Raw genomic sequence first — 27,195 nt, forward strand, 5'->3', positions numbered from 1 at the left:
GTGTCAACCAGAGCTCTCTCGGCGGCAAGAGAAGGGAATATGGGATTTCTTAGATGGCAGCCCCACCTTGTGCTCTTGGGCCAATGGGCATCAAGCCAACCACAGTGGGCTCGTGCCTTCAGTAGGCAATGAATCAAAGCCACACAGAGGGACCTGGGTGGACTGAAACCATGCCAAGAATATTCAGGACAACTTCCGTCTCAAAGTCTGATGGGGCAGAGCAGCATTAATAGGCGATGCGTTCCCCTGCCGGCTCTAGCAACAATCGAGTTTCTTGGGAGAGAGCAATTTCACAGCTCTCCTTTCAGGTCCCCCTCTCTCCAACTTCTCCTCTCCCTGGAGCCGCGATCAGGGTACCGGCGACTCTCACCTGCACATGTTTGCAATCATGGCCTCTGGCTGGCAGCTGAATCCGCCGGAATGTGATTGGACATTTCAGAGACACTTTAATTGCCGTCTGCTCCACTCCGTCTTCTCCATTTAATGTTGCGTTGCCCGAGGAGGCCGCCACGCTGCTGAAATTCCGCTTGACTGTTGCAAAAGGTTATGGATTTAGGAATTAGAAAACATGCATCCGGCAGTTTCTTGCTGGGTTATAATAAATCTGTCGGCAGAAAAGGTCCACGGAAATACCATCTATCTCGCCTCCAGACTTAATGACTACGGGAACTCATCAGCAGCAGAAGCTTCCCTAGTGTATTTTCATTAATATTTGAAACATGTCCGCGCACAGATACACTGCTTTCAGGAGATGTCACAGACTCTCTGGTATTTAGGTGTCTGGGTGGCCAGATGAAGACCTGCATACATGTGCAGAAATATAACAAGTCTTCCTCAAATGTGGAGTGCAGACAAACTCTGCACCCTCAGATAAGGGGGGGGACTCCAGCCTTGGGGAGCTGGAAGCCACTTGACAGGGTGAAGTATCATGAAAATGGGGTGCTTCCTTCACTGGCCTGGGGGATTGCAAAAAGTACAATCTGGGGGCCAGTTACACCCCAGACCAATAAAGAAAATGCCACATTCTCTGGCATTTCTGCAAATGGCCCAATTTATTGAGCAAGTATTGGAAACAACAAGATCCGAAGAGATGAGTGGAGAAGGTGAATTTTAAGCACGAAATTTGACAGCAACCTTAACACTGCCTGCGAAAACTTTCAAATCAGTCAATTTCCTTGGGAAGCAGAAAAAATAACTGGTCCTTTTGAACAGCTACTCTGAAACAGGTGTTGCACAAGCATAAATCCTCTTTTTGTTCCTTTCCAGATAAAAGTAAAGGCACCATGCCTTCCAGAGGCTGCACAGAATCACCTGCATGGACCGAGATGACCCGTGTAACAGATTCATCCATACCCCACATACAGAATTCTTCGGAAAGCATGGAAGCATTCTGACTCCTCTCTGGGCAAAGATAGCACTTATCCACCTCAGACAGTTCAAACTTTCTCATGTTACAGGAGAGTCCCTGACCACTCTTAGGTATCAAACCCTGCTTTAACAATCTGGAGAAAATTTTTCTCAATCCACTCTAAAGCCAGCCTTCTCTCTGAACCTCAATCTCGCTGATCCCACCACCGACCCCTTGCCCATGTCCTCCCTTGTGCCTGGAACTCCCTTCCTTGTCACATCTGACCGTCCACCACTCGTCATACCTTCAAAACCCTCCTAAAACACATCTCCTCTAAGAGCTCTTCCCTGACTAGAGCCCTTTATTGCCCCTATCCACCCTCCCGTCCTCATCCACTATGCACTTAAGTGTACAGCTTAAGCACTTGGATATTCACCCCGGCCTAACAGCACGTAGGTACAAATCCTTATGCTCAACTATTTCCCCTCTCTGCCATTTATTTTAATGGCTGAGTCCCCCTGTTGACTAAACTCCTTGTAGACAGGGATCACGTCTACCAATTCTATTACACTCTGCTTTCCCAAGTGCTTAGTACGGTGCTCTGCAAGCAGGAAGCCCTCAATCAATGTTATTAATTGATGGATTATAACTATGCTAAATCCCTCATGTTACAGCCCAACTCCCCAAAGATGGAGGACAGCTGGGAGAACCTTTATTTGACCTTGAATACCCCAATTAAAATTGCCTTTAGCTTTCTCTTCTGAGAAAATCCCCTTAGCCGATACTCAGAAATTTTCATTTTTCAGTTCCACAGAGCTCTTTTCTGGCCCATGTGAAGATTCATATATGCGGGACTTTCCTGAGGAGAAATTTCAAACCCTGAGGTCTTTGTGGAAAGAGTGAAAATGAGACGGCAGCATTCGGCCAGAGGTTCCCCAGCAACAGTAGCCGACGGGAATGCCCTGGATCATTCATTCAGCACATCCATTCGATCGTATTTATTGAGTACTTACTGTGTGCAGAGCACTATACTGAGCACTTGGGAGAGTACAATACAACAATAAACAGACAGATTCCCCGCCCATAACGTCAGCCGTTTACTGGTTCCAGACAGAAAACAAAATACAATGGAAAAACAAAGCCCCACGAACTGCAACTCACTCTTTGTGATGCAATGCTCTGCAGGCAGGAGACGTTTCTTGAGCAAGCCTTGAAGGACAGAGCGGACGGAGGGCCGGTGGACTAGTTGCAACACGAACAAATGGGACTGCAAGCAAAGGCAATCGTTAATATTTATCCCAAGCACATAGGTCCTTTACTGCGCCCTTTCACGCTCCGAACTCCAAGGCTCCATCCTGGCACGGGCCTTTGGGAATTCAGAGTCAGTCAGCCTCTGCCCCCACGTACCCAAACCTTGAGAGGTGGAAGGTGACAGGAGGAGGAATTTCCCATCTACCCCGGGCAACGGCACCCTGGGGACAGATGGGCTTCCCAAAGGTAGAAGTTGGGCTTGCTTGTATCCTTTCTAACCTTGAGATATGGCTTAATTGCAGGTGCACCAAACACTCATCACCATCCTGACTTTACCCATTAACCAGACCGGTTACAGAGTTGCCACACCAACATTCCCAAATTTCCTCGTGTGCCTGGCGCCACTTGAGAACTGGTGAAATTGGCACAGAAAATGGTTCTGATGGTACAGGTGCTAATGAGGGAGGGAAGGCCACCTCAAAGAGCCTCGGTTTACAGGCCTCCTTGAAATAATTAAACAGTAGTACTTAACGATGCAATGCAGTCATTATTTTAAATGACGCACGCAGACTTTGGAGAACTGGGACTGTGTCCTTGTGCCACTGTTCCTCAGAGGCCGGTCCAGCATTACAAGAATCAAAATGCATTTGATTCCCCTCCCTGGAACACTCATCCAAGAGGAAATGGTCCAATCTTGATGGCCTGATCAAAACAATAATAATCTATTTTTTTAATATTATCTGTTTAGCGCTTACTATGTGCCAGGCACTGAATTAAACACTGGAGTAGATACAAGTTAATCAGGTTGGACACAGTCCCTGTCCCATGTGGGGCTCCCAGTCTTAATCTCCATTTTAAAGATGAGGAAACTGAGGCACAGAGAAGTGAAGTGACTTGTCCAAGGTCACACAGCAGATAAGTGGCAGGACCAGATCATTCTGACTCCCAGGCCTGTGCTCTATCCACTAGGCCACGCTGCTTCTCACTGTTCTCTTTCAGAATCTCCCAGGATGCGGTGGGGACCGGCGTGGCGGCAGCAACCACCACGGCGATGCACTTACGCAACAACATGCTGTGACGGTGATCTGAATTGTATTTCTTCCTGGCTGGCAGACGTGCTTTAGGTGCAGAGGTTTGTGAGAAGTCTTGTTGTCGCCCCGCTCGATGGTGAGAGGCGTGGCGTTCACGCTGACCTGCACCGAGGCCGGCCAATTGGTGTTCATCTGGCGGTCTTCATGGTGGTAACACTTGAACTGCAGCTCCAAGTCAGACCTGCAGCACACAGACCACAGCGTTTGCTCGGCACGGGAAGGGGAGCAAATCATGGCGCCAACCAAGACACCAGAGGGGCAAATTACTGTCAAAAACCATCGTGCTGAAAAATGCCATTCAGGACACAGCAACATCCGGTCCCCTCTTCCCCATTCATAATAATAATAATAGTATTTGCTAAGTGCTTCTTATGTGCCAAGCACTGTTTTAAGCACTGAAGTAAATACAAGAGTATCAGGTTGGACACGGTCCCTGTCCCACATGGGGCTCTCACTCTTAATCCCCATTCTGCAGATGAGGTAACTGAGGCCCAGAGACATGAAGTGACTTGCTCAAGGTCACAAAGCAGACATGTGCCAGAGCCAGGATTAGAACTCTGGTTCTTCTGACTCTAGGCCTGTGCTCTATCCACTAGACCACACTGCTTCTCACCTCCCACTTGCCATGACTCCAGGCTAAGAAACCACCTCGCCTGCCCTAACAGACTCATTTAGCACATCTTCACCCCATGTCCAGTCAGATCTCCTGGATGGCTCAACGGGTAAAGAGAAAGATGAGGCACACTAAAATAACGTTGGTATTTGTTAAGCGCTTACTATGTGCAGAGCACTGTTCTAAGCGCTGGGGTAGACACAAGGGAATCAGGTTGTCCCACGTAATAATAATGTTGGTATTTGTTAAGCGCTTACTATGTGCAGAGCACTGTTCTAAGCGCTGGGGTAAACACAGGGGAATCAGGTTGTCCCACGTGGGGCTCACAGTCTTAATCCCCATTTTACAGATGAGGGAACTGAGGCACAGAGAACTTAAGTGACTTGCCCACAGTCACACAGCTGACAAGTGGCAGAGCTGGGATTGGGGAGATGTGGGGCTCACAGTCTTAATCCCCATTTTACAGATGAGGTAACTGAGGCACCGAGAAGTTAAGTGACTTGTCCACAGTCACACAGCTGCCAAGTGGCGGAGCCGGGATTCGAACCCATCCACCTCTGACTCCAAAGCCCGTGCTCTTTCCACTGAGCCACGCTGCTTCTCATATTAGAGTCCCCTTAGAACCACTGCCTTCTTTCCAACAGCTTGCTGCCTCGTTTTCTTTTCACCCCCGTCATGGGGGCCTCTGCTTAGTTCTACGGTGAAACTTATCCATTTTAATTCTAGTCTGACTGGCATTCCAAGTGCCCGGTTCAGGTGGCAGGATCAAAGGCAAATGGGAATGGAAAATATTTCCTCTTCATCCACGTTGATAAACAGGTAGAGAGCCTTAACCATGCCGGGAGTTGACTAGGGCAGGGAAGCCCAAGAGGAAAGGGGAATTGATTATGGCCCATTTAGGAAAGGGAGCCGTAGGCCCTGTCTCCCATTGCCCTCTCCAACATGGGAGAGTGATTTCAACCCTGGGGGGGCCTTCAGCATGACGAAGAAGGTCTCTGGAGCAAGCCAAAGTATATTGAAATCAACAGAAAGAGAAGCACAGGGTCAGGATTCAGAAGACTGAGGTCTACTCCCAACTCTGTCACTAATATTATGGCTAGGTAAGTCAGAATTTCTTTGGGCCTCAATTTCCTCTTATGCAAAACGGGGAGGATAGTCTCTGTCCTTTTGCATCCAGCAAGGGTTCTGTAAAAATAAAATAAAGGTCACAGATTTCATTCGTTCATTCAATCATATTTATTGAGCGCTTACTGTGTGCAGAACACTGTACTAAGTGCTTGAAAAGTACAGTTAATAATGTTGGTATTCGTTAAGCGCTTACTATGTGCAGAGCACTGTTCTAAGGGCTGGGGTAGATACAGGGTAATCAGGTCGCCCCACGTGAGGCTCACAGTTCATTCATTCATTCATTCAATAGTATTTATTGAGCGCTTACTATGTGCAGAGCACTGTACTAAGCGCTTGGAATGAACAAGTCAGCAACAGATAGAGACAGTCCCTGCCGTCTGACGGGCTTACGGTCTAATCGGGGGAGACAGACAGACAAGAACGATGGCAATAAATAGAGTCAAGGGGAAGAACATCTCGTAAAAACAATGTTAATCCCCATTTGACAGATGAGGTAACTGAGGCCCAGAGAAGTGAAGTGACTTGCCCACAGTCACACAGCCGACAAGTAGCAGAGGCGGGATTCGAAACCATGACCTCTGACTCCCAAGCCCGGGCTCTTGCCACTGAGCCACGCTGCTGCAACAAATAGGGACAATCTCTACCCAACAATGGGCTCACAGTCTAGAAGGCACAGATTTGGTACTGACATGATTATAGGATACTGAGTTGCAAGGGTAGGCAATCAACCAGTTGGGTAAGCTTGCTGTAGGCAGGGAATGTGTCTGTTTGTTGTTGCATTATGCTCTCCCAAGCATAGCTTCTGGGCAGCTTGTGGTGACTGATCCATCGATCAAGAAGTATCAGTGATAGTATATACTGAGTGCTTTCTGTGTGCTGCGTACTGTACTAAGCACTGAGAAAAGTACAGTGTAATAGAGTTGGCAGATGAGATCCTGCCCTCAAAAAGTTCCTAGTGTGTAGGGGGAGAGAGACAGAATAAATTAGAGAAAAGGGAAAGAGTAAAGGACGTGGATAGGTGCATAAATTCTGTGGGGCTGGGGTTAGTATCAGAGTGATTAAAGGATACACAGGTAAGTGCATAGGTCAATGTAGAGGGGAGGACGGATGGGGAAATGGCTTAGTTAAGGAAGGCCTCTCAGAGGAGGTATGATTTTTAGGAGGATTTTGAATGAGGGAAGAGTGGTGGGCTCTCGTATATGAAGGAAACAGAGTTCTAGGTCCAAAGGAGGATGTGGACAAGGGGTCAAAGGTGCAACAGATGAGATCAAGGTACGGAGAGTAGGTTGGCATTAGAAGAGTGGAGTGGGAGTGTAAAGACTGAGTTGTATTAGGAGATCAGTGATGATAGGCAGAAGGAAGTGAGCTGATTGAATGCCTTAAAGTCAATGGTGAGGTGTTTCTATTTGATGTGGAGGTGGATGGGAAACCGCTGGAGCTTTTTGAGGAGTGGGGAGATGGGGACCGAACAGCTTTGTAGAAAAATGATCCGGGCAGCAGAGAGAGGTATGGATTGGAGAGGGAAGAGACTGCAGGCAGGGAGGTCAGAGAAGAGGCTGATGCAGTAGTTAAGGTGGAATTTGTCCGCCTGTCTCCCCCGATTAGACTGTAAACCCGTCAATGGGCAGGGATTGTCTCTATCTGTTGCCAAATTGTACATTCCAAGCGCTTAGTACAGTGCTCTGCACATAGTAAACACTCAATAAATACTATTGAATGAATATGATTTAGTGCTTGGATCAGTTCAGTAGCAGTTTGGATGGAGAGGAAAGGGTATATTCTAGAGATGATGTGGAGGTAGATCTGACCATATTTCATGACAGATTGAACGTGTGGGTTGAGTGAGAGACACAGTCAAGCAGAGAGCCATTGGAAAATAAGCAGTTGAAGATAACAGTCAGGGAGGGGAGAAGGGAGGGAGCAATTGTTTTCATAACCCGAGAAGAGGCATAGGTGGAAAGGGTTGAATTTGAGAGGAGGCAGGATATTTTCTCTTTACATACTCCTGGGAAGGATGAGAAAGTCAGAAAGTGGGGAGAAGGAGGAAGGAACTGGAGAGAAGAAAAAAAGCAGACTGGCTTAATGGACAAAGCAAGGGGCTGAGAGTCAGAAGGACCTGGGTTCTAGTCCTGCCTCCACCTTCTGTCTGCTGTGTGACCTTGGGCAAGTCACTTAACTTCTCTGGGACTCAGTTACCTCATCGGTAAAATGGGGATTACGACTGTGAGCCCTATGTGGGACAAGGACTGGGTCCAACCTGATTGACTTGCATCTACCTCAGTGCTTAGAACAGTGCTTGGCTCGTAGTAAGCTCTTAAGCATGATAATAACAATAATAATAATAATAATGATGATGATTATAATAATCATGATAAGGAGCAGGGAGATTTTAGGGAGACCATGCCTAATAGTTTCAATTTTATCAATAAAGTACATGGCCAGGTCATTAGGGGTAAGAGATGGGAGGTGCTGTGGAACAGGGGAGTTTGAGGAGGGAATTAAAGGTCTGAAAGAGCCGACGCACACAATGGGCTTGGAAATCTATTTGGATGGAGAAGATTTTTGCTGGGTGGATGAGAGGGCAGAATTAAATCATTTGAGGGTGAATGTGAGACGGGCGAGAGTGACCTGGTGTCTGGATATCCACGAGCAGTGCTCTGCAGCTTATGCACAAGAGTGAGGAAGCAAACTGTGGAGGTGATCTAAGACTGAGAGTTAGTGGTAAGAGATCGGAGGAGGGACTGAGTTGGAGTTCAGTGGAACGCGGAAGATACAAGTTAATCAGGTGAGAGTGGAGAAAGCATCGTTGAGAGGGTCAACTTGTGCGTCAAGAAAAAGTAGTCTGGGCATGGGCACCAGATGGCTTTGTAAATTGGACGGGTCAAAATATCGGAGGTCACTGAGGGGGAACAGGATAGTTATGTGGAGAGGGGGTGTATGGAGAGAAAGCAAGGGAAGGTTGTTTTCAGAGTGGAATTTCAGAGTTAGTGAGGTTGGAGATGATGAGACCAAGTATGTCTCCATTGGTTCTCACTGCCGTGGTGTAGGCAGTGGACTGAAGTGTTCCACTGCCCTCGAGTAAGGGGGCGCTGGGGCCGCGGGTGCAGCCCCTGACGCCTCCCTCGCCACTTGTCAGCTGTGTGACCGTGGGCAAGTCACTTCACTTATCTGTGCCTCAATTCCCTCATCTGTAAAATGGGGATGAAGACTGTGAGCCTCATGTGGGACAACCTAATTACCATGAATCTACCCCAGCGCTTAGAACAGTGCTCTGCACATAGTAAGTGCTTAACAAATACCAACATTATTATTATTAATATTAGAACTCAGGTCCTCTGACTCCTAGTATTTTTTCCACTCTGCTTTCTCTCGCCGGTCCCCCTAACTTACCATCACCCCACCCGCTCTTTAGGGTGTGCAGTGTCTTTTGGCTGGCAAGCCTTGGCCACATCCCAGCTATGGTTTGTGGCTTCCTAGGTCAGGGGACTTGTCCATCCTGGCTATGTGTCTACACTCTGACTTTTAGTGGCCACGAGTCTAAACACTAGCTCATGGTCAGCAGAGCACCGGACCCGACTCAGGGGACATTCTGAACTGTGGGGATGGTCACTCCGGCAGAGGGGAAATTCAAGCATATTTCCATTCGGGGAATGCTCCTTCCAAGAGGAATAGATTTCTCCCGGGGTGGGTACCGGCCAAAGGCCACACGGGTCGGCCCGCTCTTGGTCTCCAGCACTCACCTCCACATCAGCGTCTGGTGGACGGTGGGCCTCAGGTGAAAGACGTGGTTGCTGACCGCCAGGTTGTGCTCCAGCCTGAAGGGCTCCAACACCACGCCATCCCTCACCGGGAACGTCAACCTCAGCTCGTCATTGTGGTTGGCTGGATCGGAGAGGGAGAGAAAGCGTGAACTTTCGCTTTAGCATATGCGGTGCACTAGCAACACGGATAGTTCTACAAAATAGTAGCAGCCAAGGACAGGGGCTGACAGGGCCAAACCCACGAAACAAAAAGCAAGATTCCATCGTTCTTGGACAGGACTCTCTGGCCTTGATTGAGTCCACTTCTACGGGAGGTTGGGGGGCGTTCTGCTGATCGGCACCCAACGGAGATCAATTCCTGGCTCCGCGATGAGCGGCTCCTGGGAATATGGGGAACTGGCTTCTCCTTGGTCTGACCTCAGTTTCCTCACTAGAATATGGGGCCAACAGGGCCTTCTTTGCCCAAAGGGAGTGTTGAAGTCACTGAGACCAAAGTAGAGCTGGAAAGGACTGAGGCCAATGTGGCCTTTAGCAACTCTAAGGGACTAGGAAAAAAAAACGACAGAGGTCAGGGAGGGAGGGGAAAGTCTCTCAGCTGTGTCCCCTCCAAGGGTGGCAATGATGAGGCCTGTGGACCCCTGGAGGAACATGAGACTGGGTGACCCACTGAGATCACTGGTAGATGTGGCCCTTCAGTTGGGTCTTGAGGGCCTGAGCTACTGGGTCCAAGTGGGCCCAGCAGTCCCGAGGTGGACAATCACCAACTCCCTCCTCCTGGGAGTTCTATCAGTGACACTGCAGTAGGATAAGCGTTTGAGCGTGGCAGCTGAGACTCGACATGAGGTGGAAGCGGAATCCAGCTTTTCTCCTCCTGGGCTCAATGGTTCCATCCAGCCATCTCTCCCAACGGTACCACTGCAGCTAAAGCTCAAAGTTCTGATGCGGGGAGAAAACTGTCCCTGCTAGAATAACCCTCTGGAAAAAGACTTTCTGAGTGCTAAATCTCAGGCCTGAGGCATCCTGAAAGCAGGCGGGGAAGGGGAGATACTCCTGCTGGAATCTAAGCCAAACAGAGTTGGGAGGGCAGGGAAGTGAAAAATCCATCAATCCATCCACTGAAACTCTTCAAAACCCTGCCCACCTGGGTCCCAGCACGGTCACCAGGAACACATCCACCCGGTACACACATTGTATCAGGAGTCGGAGCCCTTGCATTGCCTGAAGCCCCAAACACAATTAGCAAATTGCCCCAGAAACATGCAACACATGTGTCCTCCCTCCCTCGATCCCTCCCACATCCTCCTTAAGCCAGCTGACCACCGGCACGGCCAATCCCACGATCGATTCCCCGGCCGGTTTCCAAGAAACGCTCTACCCTGCTCGGACGGGGCAGCGGGCACTGCAGGCGGCTGGATGGCCGTGTGGCGGGGAAAGGGTAGAGGAAGGGTAAGAGCACACTCCCGCTCTACTTACTTGGAGGTGGCGGTAAAGCATTGATATTTGGCTTAATGTCAGGAGGGAATGGTGGCTTGACATCTTGGCTGGGTGAAAGATATGGGGGGATACTGCTCCCAGGGGTCATAGGTGGGGTCGGGTTCCCTGGAACAGGTGAGTGAGGGTAATTTGCCACAGGTACCGGCCTGGAAGGCTAGAGAAAACACAAACCGCATGCGTGTGGTTTCAGTTATTCAGGGGACACGCACATCCACGGCCGCACAAAGACACATACCTACATACACCCCCCCAGGAGAAACAAGTATGGGTAGGCCACAGGGATGTGTCTCTCTTTCTACTGCCCACCCCGCACACTCCGCTCCTCTGCCGCCCACCTCCTCACCGTCCCTCGGTCTCGCCTATCGCGCCGTCGATCCCTGGGCCGTGTCCTCCCGCTGTCCTGGAATGCCCTCCCTCCTCCCCTCCGCCAGGCTAATTCTCTTCCCCTCTTCAAAACCCTACTTAAAACTCACCTCCTCCAAGAGGCCTTCCCAGACTGAGCTCCCCTTCTCCCTCTACTCCCTCTACCGCCCCCCCTTCACCTCTCCGCAGCTTAACCCTCTTCTCCCCCCATCTCCCTCTGCTCCTCCCCCTCTCCCTTCCCATCCCCTCAGCACTGTATTCGTCTGCTCAACTATATATATTTTCATTACCCTATTTATTTTGTTAATGAAATGTACATCGCCTCGATTCTATTTAGTTGCCATTGTTTTTTCGAGATGTTCTTCCCCTTGACTCTATTTATTGCCATCGTTCTCGTCTGTCCGTCTCCCCCGATTAGACCGTAAGCCCGTCAAACGTCAGGGACCGTCTCTGTTGCCGACTTGTTCATTCCAAGCGCTTAGTACAGTGCTCTGCACATAGTAAGCGCTCAATAAATACTATTGAATGAATGAATGTGTGGGCTTAGGGGGGTCCCCAACTTTGTGTTTCCACCTGTATACGGTGCTTGAGAGAGGGAGGGAAGGAGTGGAAAGTGCCTTGAGAATGAGCTAGCCAATTTGGGTGGTTCCCAGGGACTCATTTGGTTGGTCTCAATCCAGTAAGACTGGTTACCCCCGGGGCTGTTTGCACTTTGGTACAGTCAGGTGATTCCCACGAAATTTCGGGTTTAGAAACAACACCTCACGCCCTGACCCTCCCAGCCCACCCGATTGCCAGATCCTTTCTGGGTCTTTTCTCCAGAAACAGGGCTTCTATGGCCAATGCTGCTGAGGCTTAAAACAGGAAACTACATGCATAAACCCAGGGAATATCTGCCTGGTAATTTCTTCTCCTCCCGCCACCCCCAGGGTACCACCTCGTGGGATTTTCCAGGCCCACGGGGTCTGGCAGGGTTTCTAAGACTGGCACTTTCCTCTCTTTTGCTTTCCCCACTCACTCCCACCAAAGGAAGGCCAAAGCAACAGCCTTCCATCCCATGGGGCTGAATGCTTTCCCCTTGGACTTCGCCACTCCCCTTCCACCTCCCTCAGAACCCCTCCACTCCACCCCAAGCAGGTGTCTGCTACCTCAGTAGGTAGCCAGCTGCCCCTTCTCTCACAGTTCCAGCAAGTGCTCTTTTAAATCCAGACTCACCCTATTAACATTCCCTTGACTATAGTTATTGTAGCTGCTTCCCGAAAAGGTGTTATTTTGTCCATTAAACTGCTCCGGCTATTAAAACGGAACAGAACAAAACAAAATAAATAAGGGGTTGAAAGTCTACAACTGGCATTAAATCAGACACCCAAAAGACTCCTCCACCCAAGCCCACACAAATCCAGTTTTAACATCGCCCGCGACATCAGCCCTTTGGAGAGATGAGTGCAAGTAGGACTTGAGGTTTGAGGGAAAGGGGAAGATGTGTCCCCATCTCAGTAGCTGAGAGTGAAATCAAATTGTTCTGAGGATTCCTTTCTCCCGGGCCCAAGATCAGCGGCTCACCGCCGCCTTCCGTTTCATTTAGCGGGGAGGGCGCAGGGTGGTCGTGGAGGAGGAGATGTCCAAGCCCGGTAGAGATCTCCTGAAATGGCTAGTCCATTCTGGGCCTCTTCTGGACTGGGGACTTATATCCTGATTGAGACATCAGGGAAGGCTTTGCATTGGACTTGAGGAACAAACAGCCAATACCCAGACAAACGAATCAAAGGGGCCTCATTTGCTCAAGCACAAAGTTCCCAAGATGCCCTCACAAATAGGAGTCCCAGGTTCCCCATACACGGAGGGCCAGGCAGAACCAGGGCAGCTGTAGTCCATCCCAGGGGGCAGGGTCCTCCCACCCCCAGCAGCCTCTCCAACTGACCCCGTCCCTCCTCTTCTAAAAGGGGAGCAAAGCGCTCCCTCTCTGGCACCACTCACCTTGTAATACTGCCCCATGTTGACAGTTGGAGGCGGGTATTGCCCTGTGCTTTGCTGGCTTGGCATCCTCTGTCCTGGATAGTTGGGAGATGTGAGAGGTCTCGGTGGGTTGGGTGTGGGATACTGACCAGGCTGGGTTGGGAACTGGCTATTTGGTCCATACTGCTGGTTTCCGTAATTTGGCTATTTCACAAAGAAAGGACAGAAAAGCAGGCCATTGGACAGGTGGAAAATGCCAGGGCTCAGGACGGAGCTTCTTCCCAAACCCAGTGGGCGTGGCAGACACAGGAGTCTCCTTCAAAACAGGGACTAGGAGCTGGTCCAACACTAATGGGATAGCTAAAGGACAACAGGCCCCTTGCATTATTATTTGTTGGGTAACTTTGTTTAATGAAGACAATGACTTGTTTACTAAAAGCCATCCACAACCCCCTGCACTAGACCGCTCGAACCCGGCAAGCCATCTGGCTGGGTGCCTCCAAACTTCATTTCGGGCTAATGACATTCCCGGGCTCTCATTCCTCAGTGTGCTTCTCGCGGCAAGCCAGCCCGGTAGACCCTCCACCCGGAGCACTGCATCTGGGATCTGGCCGTGGGGGGAATCTGTGGACTAGGGAGGTAAACCCCCTAACCACCACCACAAACATCAATTGCGGCTCTGAAGGGGAAGGAGTAATAATAATAATTACGGTACTTATTAAGTGCTTACTATGTGCCAAGCACAGTTCTAAACGCTGGGGCAGATACAAGTTAATCAGGTTAGGGACAGTCCCTGTCTTGCATGAGGCTCTGAACCCCCATTTTACAGATGAGGTAACCGAGGCCCAGCGAAGTGACTTGCCCAAGGTCATACAGCAGACATGTGGCAGAGCCGGGATTAGAAACCAGGTACTTTTGACTCTCAGAAGTACTCTATCCACTCGGCCACGCTACCCGTGTCCCTCAGGCTCCCTTCGCGGCGGAGCGGCACTCACCTCTCCCGGGTACGGCCTCTTTATGCTCTGGATCGACAGAGACTGGGGCCGGGGCCCGGGATAGGGCTGCTGGGACATCCTCTGACCGTGAGTGCTGAAGGGGCTGATCCCGGGGGGCCGCGGCTGGTTCATGCCCATGGGGGGCCCGCTCATGCTGGATGGAGTCATGCCGGCGCCCATGCTGGCGGGGTTCATGCTGCCTGCCATGGAGGCCGGTCCCCGCGGGCCGGGCTGGTTCATGAACTGGCTGTTGTACGCCTGGGTGGGACCCATCTGGAAAGAGGAACAAACCTTCAACGGAAGAAAAAAAAAAACAGAATAAAATGCGACATGCATTGAAAGTGCGAGGGATGGGGGGTGGATGGTTGAGCTTACAGGAGGAGGAGGAGGAGGAGAAGAAGGAATGGGGAGAAAAGGGGGGGCGAGCAGAGGGAATGAGAGAGGACTCCTCTCATTTTCTTGAACTAAGTGGGTCCTTTTCTTGGCTGTCCAGGGATGAAAAAGAAGAAAGAAAGTAGAAGAGGGGCCAAATCCAAGCAAGCACCTCTCTACTCCTTCCTTCCATATCATACAAAAACACCTCATGATTGGCTTGAAGGCTCCCTCCCAATTCTACCTGTCTTCCATATCTTACCTCCTCACCCACTGCTCCAACAGCTCACACTCTTTGTTCCTTCCAAGACTGTGTTCTGACTGTATCTTCTTCCTACCTCTCTGGCCTACATCTCTCGCTCCGATCCTCCAGCCTGGAACTTTATCCTGTCTGACCCCCGATGTCCCAAAATCCCATCTCTCCTGAAAGTCTCCTCAATCCTCAACATCTCAACACCCCAACTCATCAGACATTTCTCGTACTTATGCGTTTATTTACATCCACCTTCAGCACTTACGTATATATTCAAACGTACATTCCTTTTATTTTGATTACTCAAGTTGTAAATAGCTTATGCCTGTCTCCACCATTACAGTGAGAGAGCCCTGTGGGCCCGAAGATGATACTTCACAGTGTATTGCACCAGGAAGTACTCAGTAACTCCTATTACTACTATTAGGATTGCCCTGCAAAAATATTTTCTCAGATGCCTGGCGAGGGTTACATGAACCAGGACACACACACAAAAAAACCAGGTGGTGGCAGGGAGGGGAGGAGGGGAGAGAAACAGCATAACTTATCCCATGCATAGGCGATTCTTCCCCAGGAGAGGGAAGGAGAAGAGGAGAAGAGGAGAGACAGAGATGGAAGCAGGCAAGAAAGTTGGTGATGGACTGTGTGGCGATGAAGACATAAGATGGATCTGAGAGGTTGACAGGCGAGCGGTGGGGTAAGCACACCCTACACACAGACAAGGGGGTCTTGTGAACTCCTTTTTCCTTAGTTCAGCCAGCTCGTGAGATCCTTGGTCCCGGGATCTGCAAATCTCTTTTGGATACACCTTTCCTGAGGATCCTGCAACCTCATTTTAACCATGGTCTCCACCTCCTCCCAACCAATCCTTCTGCCAGAGCTGCTAGTCACAGCCAAAATGACCTGATTTGAGGGTCAGCTCCTCTTCAATTCCTGACCTACCTCCAATGGAGATCCTATAGAACATCCAAGAAGTGGCGTGGCCTAGTAGATAAAGCACGGGCCTGGGAGTCAGCGGGCCTGGCTTCTAATCCCGGTTCTGCCACTTGTCTGCTGTGTGACCTTGGGCGAACAACTTCGTGTCTCTGAGCCTCAGTTATCTCATTTGTAAAATGGGGATTAAATCCTGCTCTTTCCAATTTAGACTGTGAGCCCTACGTGGGCCAGGGCCTGTGTCCAACCTGATAAGCTTGTATCTAGCCCAGTGCTTAGAACAGTGCTTGACACACAAATACTGTAAAAAAACCCCAAATGCCTCCCCATCTCCCTCCACACAATAACTCCCTGTAGATGGCTTCAAGATTCCCTACTAGTTCTCTATCTTATTATATATTTACCTGCTATTTCCCAGCTCGCACTCTGCTCCTTCCAAGTTCACCTTATTCTTGTCTCTCTCTCTCACATACCTCTAAACCTTCACTCATTCCGTTGATGATATTTGTTAAGCGCTTACTATGTGCCAAGCACTCTTCTAAGTGCTGGGATAGATACAAAGTAATCAGGTTGTCCCACTTGGGGTTCACAGTCTTAATTCCCATTTTACAGATGAGGTAACTGAGGCACAGAAAAGTTAACTGACTTGCCCAAAGCTATAAAGCTGATAAAGTGGTGGAGCAGGGATTAGAACCCACGACCTCTGACTTCCAAGTCTGGGTCTTTCCACTAAGCCACACTGCTTCTTGGTTCCCTGTAGTTTAGTTTTTAGTCCCTCCTGGCTCTCTAGACCACTTATCTCCCCATCTTCAATGTCCTCCTGGAATCTCACCTCCTCCAAGAAGCCTTCCCCAATTATTTCACAACATTGCAGTTGCATCAACCCCAAAGTTACCCTTAGTAAACTTCCTATTGTGTATTTATATCTATATGTCTATGTTCTTTTTAAGGGTATTTTTTAAGTACTTATTATGTGCCAGGCACCGTGCTAAGTGCTAGGGAAGATACAAGCTAATCAGGTTGGATACAGTCCATGTGGGACTCACAGTCTCAATCCCCTTTTTACAGATGAGGTAAGTGAGGCACAGAGAAGTTAGGTGACTTGCCCAACTCACCGAGTAGACAAGTGGCAGAGCCAGGATTAGAACCCAGGTTGTTCTGACTCCCAGGCCCGGGCTCTATTCACTAGGAAACACTGTATCTCTATCCAATTATTTATTGTTATTTCATTCCAACATACTTGTGTACCCTAGAAAACCATTTTTTGCTCATTTTCCCTAGTAAACTGTAAGGTCCTGGTGGGAAACAGAAGGGCAGGAGAGTATTAACACAGAACCTGAATGGATACTCAAGATTTTATTGTATCTTATACAGGCTGAGGCAGGAAGGAAAATAGCTTTTTGGCAGAAAACCACCTTGCCTGTGGGATCGGAACTGGGGAGAACAGAAGGGAAGGCATGACAGATGCAGACACACACCCGCGACAATCCGATTCCCCCATTAACCTTGCTCTTGAGGGAACCTAGGAGGCAGGCATGGTCAGAAAGAGATTCCGCGCCCTTACCGGTCCGTACTGGTTCATGTCCTTGTTCTGCGTCTCCTGCAGAGCCGCCACGGTGGCCGTGGCGGTGGCGGTGGCTGTTGCCGCCGCCGCCGCCACAGCCGCCGCCGCCGCCGCTGCCGCGGGCTGGGTGAAATCGGCGGGGGGCCGGGTGTGCGGCGGGATGCCCATGCCCGCAGGGGTGTTGGGACCGCCGGGGTAGCTGGAAGGCACAAGAGGACGACAGTGACCGAGAACAAAATTAGGCCCGGGGCTTCCTCGAGGACTGCCAAGTCGCGATGGCTGCCAGACAATCGGATTTACTGAGCGCTTACTGTGTTCAGAAACACTGTACTAAGTGCTTGGGTGAGTAAAACCTAACAACAGACACATTCCCTGCCCTCAACGAGCTTCCGGCTTATGCAGGGGAAGAGGATCAAAGGCTCCAAGGCCTAGCCTAAGGAGTCCGCGATGCGTTCGGATGTAAGAGCTTGCATGTACCGCCTACACTGGGACAGTGTAAGCAGCCCTGTTTGTGGACCAAGTCAGCCATGTCAAAGAGTTTCAGGAGGCAGCCGTCCCCCGGCTCCCTGGAGGTCGGGTGGCTATGGAAACTACCTTACCTCACACTCGTGCCTCATACCCTGTTGACTGAACACCTGAGGTCTGGAACCTCCTGCAGCTAATGACTGAAGTCTCCCGGTGGCTAGAAAAAAATAGCTGGGTATGAAAGCAGGCTGACAGGTCTTTATTTCTTAAAGCATCCGGCACTCCGTGCCATCAGTCACCGCGTCATAGCGAAACGAGGGAGGAGGCCTGGGGGCTATTTTGGGGCTGATGGCTGTCTGAGAAATGGGGAAGAAAAATACTGCAGACTTGGAGATAAGTGGGAGAAGGCGAATCTGCTTCCAGTTGTTGGAGGGCTTCTTATCCAGACACCCAGAGTGTCTCTAAAATCTTCCTCGAGGTGAAATCGCCACTTTGTTATATTATTGATCACCAGAGCCAATCGTGCAACTTAGTAGTGGTGGTGGTATCGACGGTGGTGGGAATAGTAGTATAGCAGCATTTATTGAGCTCCTACATGATAATAATAACTGTAGTATTTGTTTAGTACTTACTATGCATCAAGCACTGTATAAAGTGCAGGGGTAGATACAAGAAAACCAGGTCCCACATGGGCTCACATTCTAAGTAGGAAGTAAAAAAGAAATTGAATCTCCATTTTGCAGTTGAGGGAACTGAGGCATAATTAAGTGACTTGCCCCAGGTCACACAGCAGGTATGTAGTGGATCCTGGATTGGAACCCACGTTCTTGCCTATACCACTACACCATACTGCTTTCTCTGCAATGGTACATTTGGTGCTTAGGAAGTACAGAATCACAAAGTAAGATGGGCCCTGACCACAGGGAGCTTAAACCCTAACCATGCTGTTGACCCCTGTTTCACATCTGCCCTTTATTTATGGTACTTGTTAAGATCTTACTATGTGCCAAGCACTGGACTAAGACCTGAGTAGATATGAGATCATCAGTTTGGACCTATTCCTTGTCCCACATAGGGTTCACAGTCTAAGCAGGAGGAAGGAGGACTTAATCCCCATTTTACATATGAGGTAACTGAAGCACAAAGAAGTCAAGTGACTTGTCCAAGGTCACAGAGCAGATAAGAGGAGGAGCTGGGATCAGAACACAGGTGTTCGGACTCTCAGGCCCAGTATGTTTCATTTTCCCTTGCTTCTTGGATCTGATCTGATGGGTCTCATCAGCCCATGGATGACACCTTTGGGTGTGGCATATGCTGAGATACATTTAGTGGTTGATGCACAGGACTTCCAAACAGTGTACCTGTCTTCCCTCTAGCCCCTGATTAGAAGTGGGTGGTGAGACTTTCCCATCCATCTGAGAGGATCTCAGCCACCCTCTTTGGCTCCCGGCAAGAAACCATTCAAACTACTCTGGTCATCATTAGTGGGAGGAGGGCGGACAGAGAGGGAAGGGAATATGCAGCATCTTCCCTAACTGAACCACTTCAGTGGCAGGGCACTCTTCTATATCTCCAGCTTGAGTCCTCAGTCGTTTCATCTTAGAAGGCAAGTTCTTTGAGGGCAGTGAATGTCTTGTGTTTCTGGTGCATTTTTTTTTAATGGTACTGCTAAGCTGGGGCCCACAATCTAAGCAGAGGTAGACTGCACTGTCCTGCAGCCTGTAGATACTCAGTAAGTGCCGTACTACAGCCTTGGGATCCTCTTACCTGCCCCCAAATCCTCCGCTGCCAGGGTAGTTGGGGCGCCCATACATGCCCTGCTGGATGTAGGGCTGGGTGGAGCCCGCCTTGGCTGAGAACTGCTGCTGTTGCCCAGCAAACTGAGGGGAGTTGATGCCAGGGTTACTGGTCGTCATGCCAGAAGCCATTGGGTTTCCTCCTGGGTTCATTGGATTGTTAGCGTTAGCCATAGGGTTGCCCAGTACCTGCCAGGGAAAATAACATAGTTAAGGTGAGAAAAAGAAAGGAGGGGGGCGGTGGAGAGTGAAGGAGGAAGGAAAAGAGGGAGGACGGAGACAAGAAGGGAGGGAGGGAAGCAGTGAGACAAGACAACGTGTTATTTACAGGATTTAAGCTGTTGCTTGAGACAATCAGTTGTAACTAGGTCAAAGCCCCAGGGACTATCAGAGGCAGTTCTGTCTAGAAGAGTGGGAGTCAGGAGACCTGGATTCTAATCCCAGTTCGGCTGTGGATTGTTTGACCTTGAGCTAAACCTTTTCGCTGTCTCTACTTCTTCATTAGATGGAGTTCATAACAGGGTCCCTCCTCTTCCTCTATTGCTGAGGAGGTATATGAATTAGTTACAAAAATCATTAATTCCTAAGTGACAAAGAAGCCTACATGACGATTCAAATCTTTGGAAAATTAGGCAGGTATTTCATTTACTAAATCAACGGCAAAAGGACTTGAATATGTGACATGTTTATATGTTCTGTAAGTAAAGAGATTGGATTTTTATCTTTTTTTAAAGTAAGTTTTACATTAAATATGTACGTGTCGTGATCCTTCAGTGAAAATTTTTAACAAAAAGTCTCATAGGATGTGAAGATATAGATAAGAAAGTGTTATAAGTGCTTATGAAGATAGGCACTCTAGAAGCACACTGAATTTCCAACTGGGGTGGTATATACTAGGTCAACAAGTCTCTTCCGAGGGACGTGAAAGCTCACCTCCTCCTAGAGGCCTTCCCAGACTAAGCTCCCCTTTCCCTCAGCTCCCCCTCTGCTCTGCGTCACCCTGACTCGCTCCCTTTGCTCTACTCCCCCCCCAAAACAGCACTTGTGTATATAAGTACATATCTAAATTCTATTTATTTATATTAATCCCTGTTTATTTGTTTTGATATGTCTATATATGTAATTCTATTTATTTATAGTGATGCCTGTTTACCTGTTTTAATGTCTGTGTGCCCCCCTCTTGACTGTAAGCCAGCTGTGGGCAGGGATTGTCTCTATTGCTAAATTGTACTTTCCATAGGCTTAGTATAGTGCTCTGCACAGTGTAAGCACTCAATACATACGACTGAATGAACGAATGACCCCGAAGAAACTGGTTGAGCCTGCTGTTTATAAAGCTCAAAAGAAAAATTTAATAGCAAACATAACACTCAACCTCCCCCAACCTCCTTCACCAAACACTGCTAAAAGAGTGGAAAGAATGAGGGGGATGAGGGGAGAGGAATAATTCCAACTCCAAAATCAGCTGCGACCTGCCCTAGGTGTGACAAAGACAACTGTCCCCATCATCAATCGTCGTCACCATATAGCAATGGAATTTACTGAGCACTTACCATGTGCAGAGCACTGTATAAGCACTTGAGAGAGTATAACACAATAGAGTTGGCAGACAGGATCCCTGCCCATAATGAGCTTACAGCCTAGAGGCCCCATCTACTCCAGACCATCACACTAATAGGACAGAACTGCCCGTCTGCTCCTATCATCCCCCCAGACTACGCCTTATGAGGGAGAGGGCAATCAGCATTGGAGAGGGATTTCTGCAGAACTGATATTGGCCAAATGGATCTGAAGGAGCACTGCATAGACACACTTTATTTCCTAAAACCCGCATAAATGGTACTCGGGGAGGCCTTGGGTGTTTGCTGGCATCAGAAGCCCCTTAACCATGGAAAATCTCACTCAGTTTCGCAGTTTGGCCTGGGTCCAAAAATCTCCACAGTTTAGGTATGAATACGGCAGTATGTCTTTTAGATGGACCATATATATATGGTATATATATACATGTATATATATATATATATATATATATTTATCCTTGCTCTTGGGAGGAGGGGAGAGAGGGGGACAAGGAGGTACAGAATGCACTTACCTGGCTCTGGGAGGTGTTAGTCACTCCCCATACCGTGGTGACCACCGACAAGGACCCCGGAGGCTGGTTGGCGTTCTGCTGCCACGGCACGGAATCGTAAGGGAATGACCCATCACTGCAAAAGCAAACAGAGGGAGAACTCCTGGGTACGTTCAGAGTCACTCAAGGGCGGCTCTTGGCCACCTCCAGGGGACTCCCAATTCTTTGGCAAGGAGCCTACCAGGCTGAGGCCTGGGGAACCCTCCTGCCGAGAGTTTCCACGTGGCTTCAGCACTGAAGGAGAAATCTGCTAGCCCCGTGCAGGGATAGGAGATGGATTCAAACAGTCTCATTTCCTCACTCCCCCCAAGTCTCCAGCCAGTCACAAATACGATCAACTACCAGATGCAATTTCGAGTCTCTGGGAGCTGGGGCGCTGAATGATCATGCAGACGCAACGGCTTTGGCCAAAACCCAGCTGAGCTCCTGGAAGACCCGACTCCAAGGCTGCCTCATCCCAATGCGATTACGTCCTGAGACAAGACAGCAGACTCGCTGTCTGCCTTGGGCTCCGGCAGCAGGGAGTCATGATCAAACCTTCCTTTCCCTATGGCAAAATAATCAGCAGCTAATACAGGGATTGGGTTAAAAAAAAAAAAAAAAGCAAACAATTCTCGCTTCCACCCCCCACCAAAATGCTTCAATAGTCCATGGATTCATTCATTCATTCAATTGTATTTGTTGAGCACTTACTGTGTGCAGAGCACTGCACTAAGCGCTTGGGATAGTACAATGCAACAGCAAACAGTGACATTCCCTGCCCAAAGCGAGCTTACAATTTAGACAGGGAGACAGATGTTAACACAAATAAATAAAATTACAGATATGTACATAAGCTCTGTGGGGCTGAGAGTGGGGAAGAGCAAAGGCAGCACCATCCAATGTCGGGTGAGATTGATCAAAAGCCCCGTGCCTGATTCCAGACTCCGCCACAGCAACAAATATTCGGGGCCTGCTGAGTTCAGACCTGACTAGTTCACTTTCCTCCCTCCCATAATTCCTAGTAATGATAACAATAATAATAATAATAATGATAATAGTAATGGCATTTGTTAAGCATTTACTATGTGCCAAGTGCTGTACTAAGCACTGGGGTGGATTCAAGCAAATTGGGTAGGACACCGTCCCTGCTCCATGCGGGGCTCATGGCCTCAATCCCCATTTTACAGATGAGGTAACTGAGGCACAGAGAAATGAGGTGACTTGCCCAAGGTCATCGAGCAGACAAGTGGTGGAGCCAGGATTACAACCTGTGACCTTCTGACTCCCAGGCCCATGCTCTATCCATTACCCCCTACTGCTTCTCTATGCCCGGCTGTGCTTCCTAGGTCTCCGACAGTCTGAAGGCTTTCTGTTGGGAAGGGTTAGGGAAAGGATCCAGGATGGGGAATTGAACCCCAAAGGCCACACAGTCTTGCTCTGAGCGCGGGGTGGGTGGGTGGGGATGGCTAGAGGAACAGCTGGCAGGCACCTCGATCCACAGTCTGATTCCAATCCAGTTTCCATCCCACAAATACCTCAGAGGGCAGTTCCTCTCCCCTCACCAAGTCAGGGTTAAGGGCCAACCCAATCTTCATAGCTTAAAAGAGTCTGAGACTCAGAGGGCAGCAGCTGCATCTCCCCCTTCCCATCCTACCTGAACCAAGACCCACTGCACCATACCTTCTCTTGAGACCAGAAGCCCCCCAAAGCAGCAGACTGCTGCCTTGAAGCACCATGGCAAAACTATTCTTCACACAAGTCAACCAGGTCTGGACTGGAGCCATTTAAAAGACACTGGCAATCAATCAGTCATATTAATTGAGCACTTAATGTGTGCAGAGCACTATACTAAGTGCTTAAGAGAGGACAGCATAACAGAGTTGGTAGACACATTCCCTTAATCGCATGAAGCAGCATGACCCAGTGGATAGAGAACGGGCCTGGGAGTCAGAGGACTTCGATTCTAATCCCGGCTCAACCACTCGTCAGTTGTGCTACCTTGGCCAAGTCACTTCACTTCCTCAGTTACCTTATCTGTAAAATGGAGTTTAAGACTGTGAACCTGGGGCAGGGACTATGTCCAACCCTACTGACTTGTATCTACCCCAGCGATTAGAACAGCGCTTGACACATACAAATACCATTATTATTATTGTTATTAAGTATTGTGGAGGAAACATCTCTTGGCTGATGTGATCTTGTTCAGCAAGTAGAGAAGAGGTGGGGAGAAATCCAGAGCTGAAACAAACACCTTCCTGGAACACAGGAAGCATTTCAAGTAGTAAACTAGATTCTCCATAAAACAGCTCCTCTACCAATCAGTCAACGGTATTTATTGAGCGCTTGCTGTGTGCAGAGCACTGTACTAAGTGCTTGGGAAAATACAATGGAGTTTGGTAGTCACAGACCCTGCCCACAGGAACTTAACGGTCTACAGATAAAGGGAAACTGTATTATCTTCTTGGGATAGCATGTAGAGTTTATGAGGCCTCAGAATAATAATAATAATGTTGGTATTTGTTAAGTGCTTACTATGTGCCAAGCACTGTTCTAAGCGCTGGGGTAGACCCAGGGGAATCAGGTTGTCCCACGTGGGGCTCACAGTCTTAATCCCATTTTACAGATGAGGTAACTGAGGCACCGAGAAGTTAAGTGACTTGCCCAAAGTCACACAACTGACAAGTGGCCGAGCCGGGATTCGAACCCATGACCTCTGACTCCAAAGCCCGTGCTCTTTCCACTGAGCCACGCTGCTTCTCTACCCCCACAGAAGCCAAAGCATGGCATACTGGAGAGAGCATGGGCCTGGGAACCCTAGGTCATGGGTTGTAATCCTGGCTCCACCACATCTGCTGTGTGACCTTGGGCAAGTCACTTTACTTCCCTCAGTTACCTCATCTGTAATATGAGGATTGAGACAGGGAGCCCCACGTGGACAGGGACTGTGTCTAACCCGATTAGCTTGTATGTACTCCAGCATTTAGTAAAGTGCCTGGCACATAGTAAGCGTTTAACAAATACCATTATTATTATCATTAGAAGATAGGGACAAGAGTCAAGGACCTACAGAGGAGTTATACTGGGACACTACAATTCCTGTATCTTACTTCTTGACTCTAGGAAAGTCTCAAGCTTTTACTATTGGTGATTTTTGTACCTAGAAAATGAGAACAGATTCACCAACCAAATCCAGTAGCTAAAATGGTCCACAGAGAGGGAAAGAACACAGAGACCTCCTTGCCTCAATCGCGTGTTGCTGACTCAATGGAAGAAGACACTTCTCAGTGGAGGACATAAATTAAGCAATACCACCAAAAGCATTCTTCAGTTTTTTGGTGTTTTTTTTCAACAGAAATTTGCAGCAGGGAAAAGGATGGGGGCTCATCCTTCACCCTGGTTTACACAAGATCTGCATCAAAGTCACTTATCTGTAAAAACTATTCAAGGGAACGTAAACCAATATTTTGACACGCTGGAGACGAGTATAATGTTAACTCACCCGGCTCATGTAAATTTAAGCAGAAGCCTGCCACGCACCCTGGTTTACACAGCTGAGATCACTCTGATTTACACCGCTGGGAAAATGGCTCAGAATATGGGGGGGGGGTGGCCAGACTTGGATGCCCTTGATTCGTGGATCTCGTCTATCTTGACACCGACCTCTTGCCCAACTCCTGCCTCTGGCCTGGAACACCCTCCCTTTCAACATCCGACAGATGATCGCTCTCCCCACCTTTCTAGCCTTATTGAAGGCACATCTCCTCCAAGAGGTCTTCCCTGACTAAACCCTCATTTCCTCTTTTCTCCTCCCTTCTGCACAGCCCTGACTTGCTCCCTTAACTCACTACCCCCACCCCACCCCCACAGCACTTATGTACAGCTCTACGGTACTTTCCCAGGCGCTCACTACAGTGTTCTTCACACAGAAAGCGTTTAGTAAATACAATTGAATGAATGAATATCAAAAATTTATGTATTTATATTAATGTCTGTCTCTCCCTCTAGACTGTAAGCTCACTGTGGGCAGGGAATGTGCCTGTTATATTGTTGTGTTGTACTCTCCCAAGTGCTTAGTATGGTGCCCTGCAATCAATCGATAGTATTTATTAAGCACTTACTATGTACAGACTACTGTATTATGTGATTGGGAGTATACAACACAACAGAATTAGCAGGCACGTTCCTTGCCCATAATGAGCTTACAGTCTAGAGGTGTGCAAAGTAAGCACTCAATAAATATGATTGATTGACTGATGGATTGACATGGATAAGCAGGAGTACTGTGGAGAACGGGGTGTGGTGGTTGGAGCGGCTGAGGATTTTAACCCATTCAAAAGAGGAAAAGAAACCACTAACCAACCTAATAGCGAGCTAAGAGGAAACTGCAAATAGAGTAACAATGGAAGCGCTCTGTTGCCTATGGCTAATCGAACATTCAGTTTGCATAATGTAGGTTGGGGAAGATTGAATCAAACCTAAAAGTGTGACTGAAAAAAGCCACCCAGGGACTCTTGAATGATGGATTGGGGCCGGAAGAGAAGCGAAGCTATAAAGATGCGGGGTTGTCCATACCCTGCTTCGAACACCGAGAGACACCGGTCCAGGAAGGGTGAGGGGGGCTGACCCTCACTGACTCACAGGACGAGTGACCAATTCCTGTGAATGCCAACTATGCGGGCCTCTGATCTAGAACTCTTCCGTCACCCCACCTGTGAAGCCACCACGCTGAAAATATCGCAAAGTCTCCGTGGCTCTTTCTGACCCTTCTCCATTACAACCTTCATACTGTGAAAGGGGAAAAATAACCAACTTCACCACATGGTGTGAAATCACTTTCACTGTTCATGTCCACCCCTCAACATGGCCACTAAGATGGACAACTTAGAAACGCTGCACCTGATTTGTACTCTCCCAAGAACTTAGTACATTGCTCTGTGCATAGTAGGTGCTCAATAAATATCAGTGATTGATTGATTAGAACAGGTTCTAATAAGGACATTCCACCTTTTTAAAGATACAAACAACCAAGATTTGTTTTTTGGACCCTTTAATGTTTTCAAATTAAAATATAATGCTTTGCTACCAAGAGCACGGTGTCGGAAAGCCTGGGCCTGGGAGTCAGAGGACCTGGGCTCTAATCTCGGCTCTACCACTTGCCTGTTGTGTAACTCTGGGCAAGTCACTTGATTTTTCTGGGCTCCGGATTCTTCATCTGTAAAATGGAGATCGAATTCCTGTTGACTCTCCCTCTTAGACTGTGGGACCCATGGCTGAACAGAGACTGTGCCTGACCTGATCATCTTTCATCTACCCCAGCTAGAAGTTTAGTGCCTCGCACATAGTGAGTGCTTAAATACCCCAATTATTATTATTCTGTGTGTCAGGCTCACCACCATCCTCCGTCTCAAAGCTCGTAACATTGGCCTTATCCTCAACTCATCTCTCTCATTCAAACTGTGCATTCAGTCTGTAGCCAAATCCTTGAATTTGTCATTCATTCATTCATTCAGTAGTATTTATTGAGCGCTTACTATGTGCAGAGCACTGTACTAAGCGCTTGGAATGTACAAATCGGCAACAGATACAGATACTGTAAGACGGGCTTACAGTCTAATCGGGGGAGACAGACAGACATAAACAATAGCAATAAATAGAATCAAGGGGATGTACATCTCATTAACAAAATAAATAGGGTAATA

General features: G+C 48.6%; 1 protein-coding gene across 9 annotated transcripts in view; it reads right to left on the reverse strand.

Annotated features, from left to right (window-relative positions):
- Positions 1 to 27,195, reverse strand: part of ZMIZ1 (zinc finger MIZ-type containing 1) — a 485,263-nt gene that overhangs the window by 17,059 nt on the left and 441,009 nt on the right. For 8 of the 9 annotated variants that reach the window (XM_029061647.2, XM_029061652.2, XM_029061646.2 and 5 more), the window contains 11 exons: positions 21,476 to 21,590; positions 19,355 to 19,572; positions 17,123 to 17,321; positions 14,001 to 14,291; positions 13,027 to 13,209; positions 12,265 to 12,342; positions 10,666 to 10,840; positions 9,172 to 9,313; positions 3,661 to 3,871; positions 2,510 to 2,615; positions 371 to 531 (listed from right to left, as the gene is read on the reverse strand). In XM_029061647.2, the coding sequence (XP_028917480.1) occupies positions 371 to 531; positions 2,510 to 2,615; positions 3,661 to 3,871; positions 9,172 to 9,313; positions 10,666 to 10,840; positions 12,265 to 12,342; positions 13,027 to 13,209; positions 14,001 to 14,291; positions 17,123 to 17,321; positions 19,355 to 19,572; positions 21,476 to 21,590 (1,879 nt within the window). The remainder of the gene's footprint in view (positions 1 to 370; positions 532 to 2,509; positions 2,616 to 3,660; positions 3,872 to 9,171; positions 9,314 to 10,665; positions 10,841 to 12,264; positions 12,343 to 13,026; positions 13,210 to 14,000; positions 14,292 to 17,122; positions 17,322 to 19,354; positions 19,573 to 21,475; positions 21,591 to 27,195) is intronic. The other variant, XM_029061650.2, reaches the window with a different exon arrangement.

This window comes from Ornithorhynchus anatinus, chromosome 3, assembly GCF_004115215.2.
Source record: "Ornithorhynchus anatinus isolate Pmale09 chromosome 3, mOrnAna1.pri.v4, whole genome shotgun sequence".
NCBI classification, from domain to species: Eukaryota; Metazoa; Chordata; class Mammalia; order Monotremata; family Ornithorhynchidae; genus Ornithorhynchus; species Ornithorhynchus anatinus.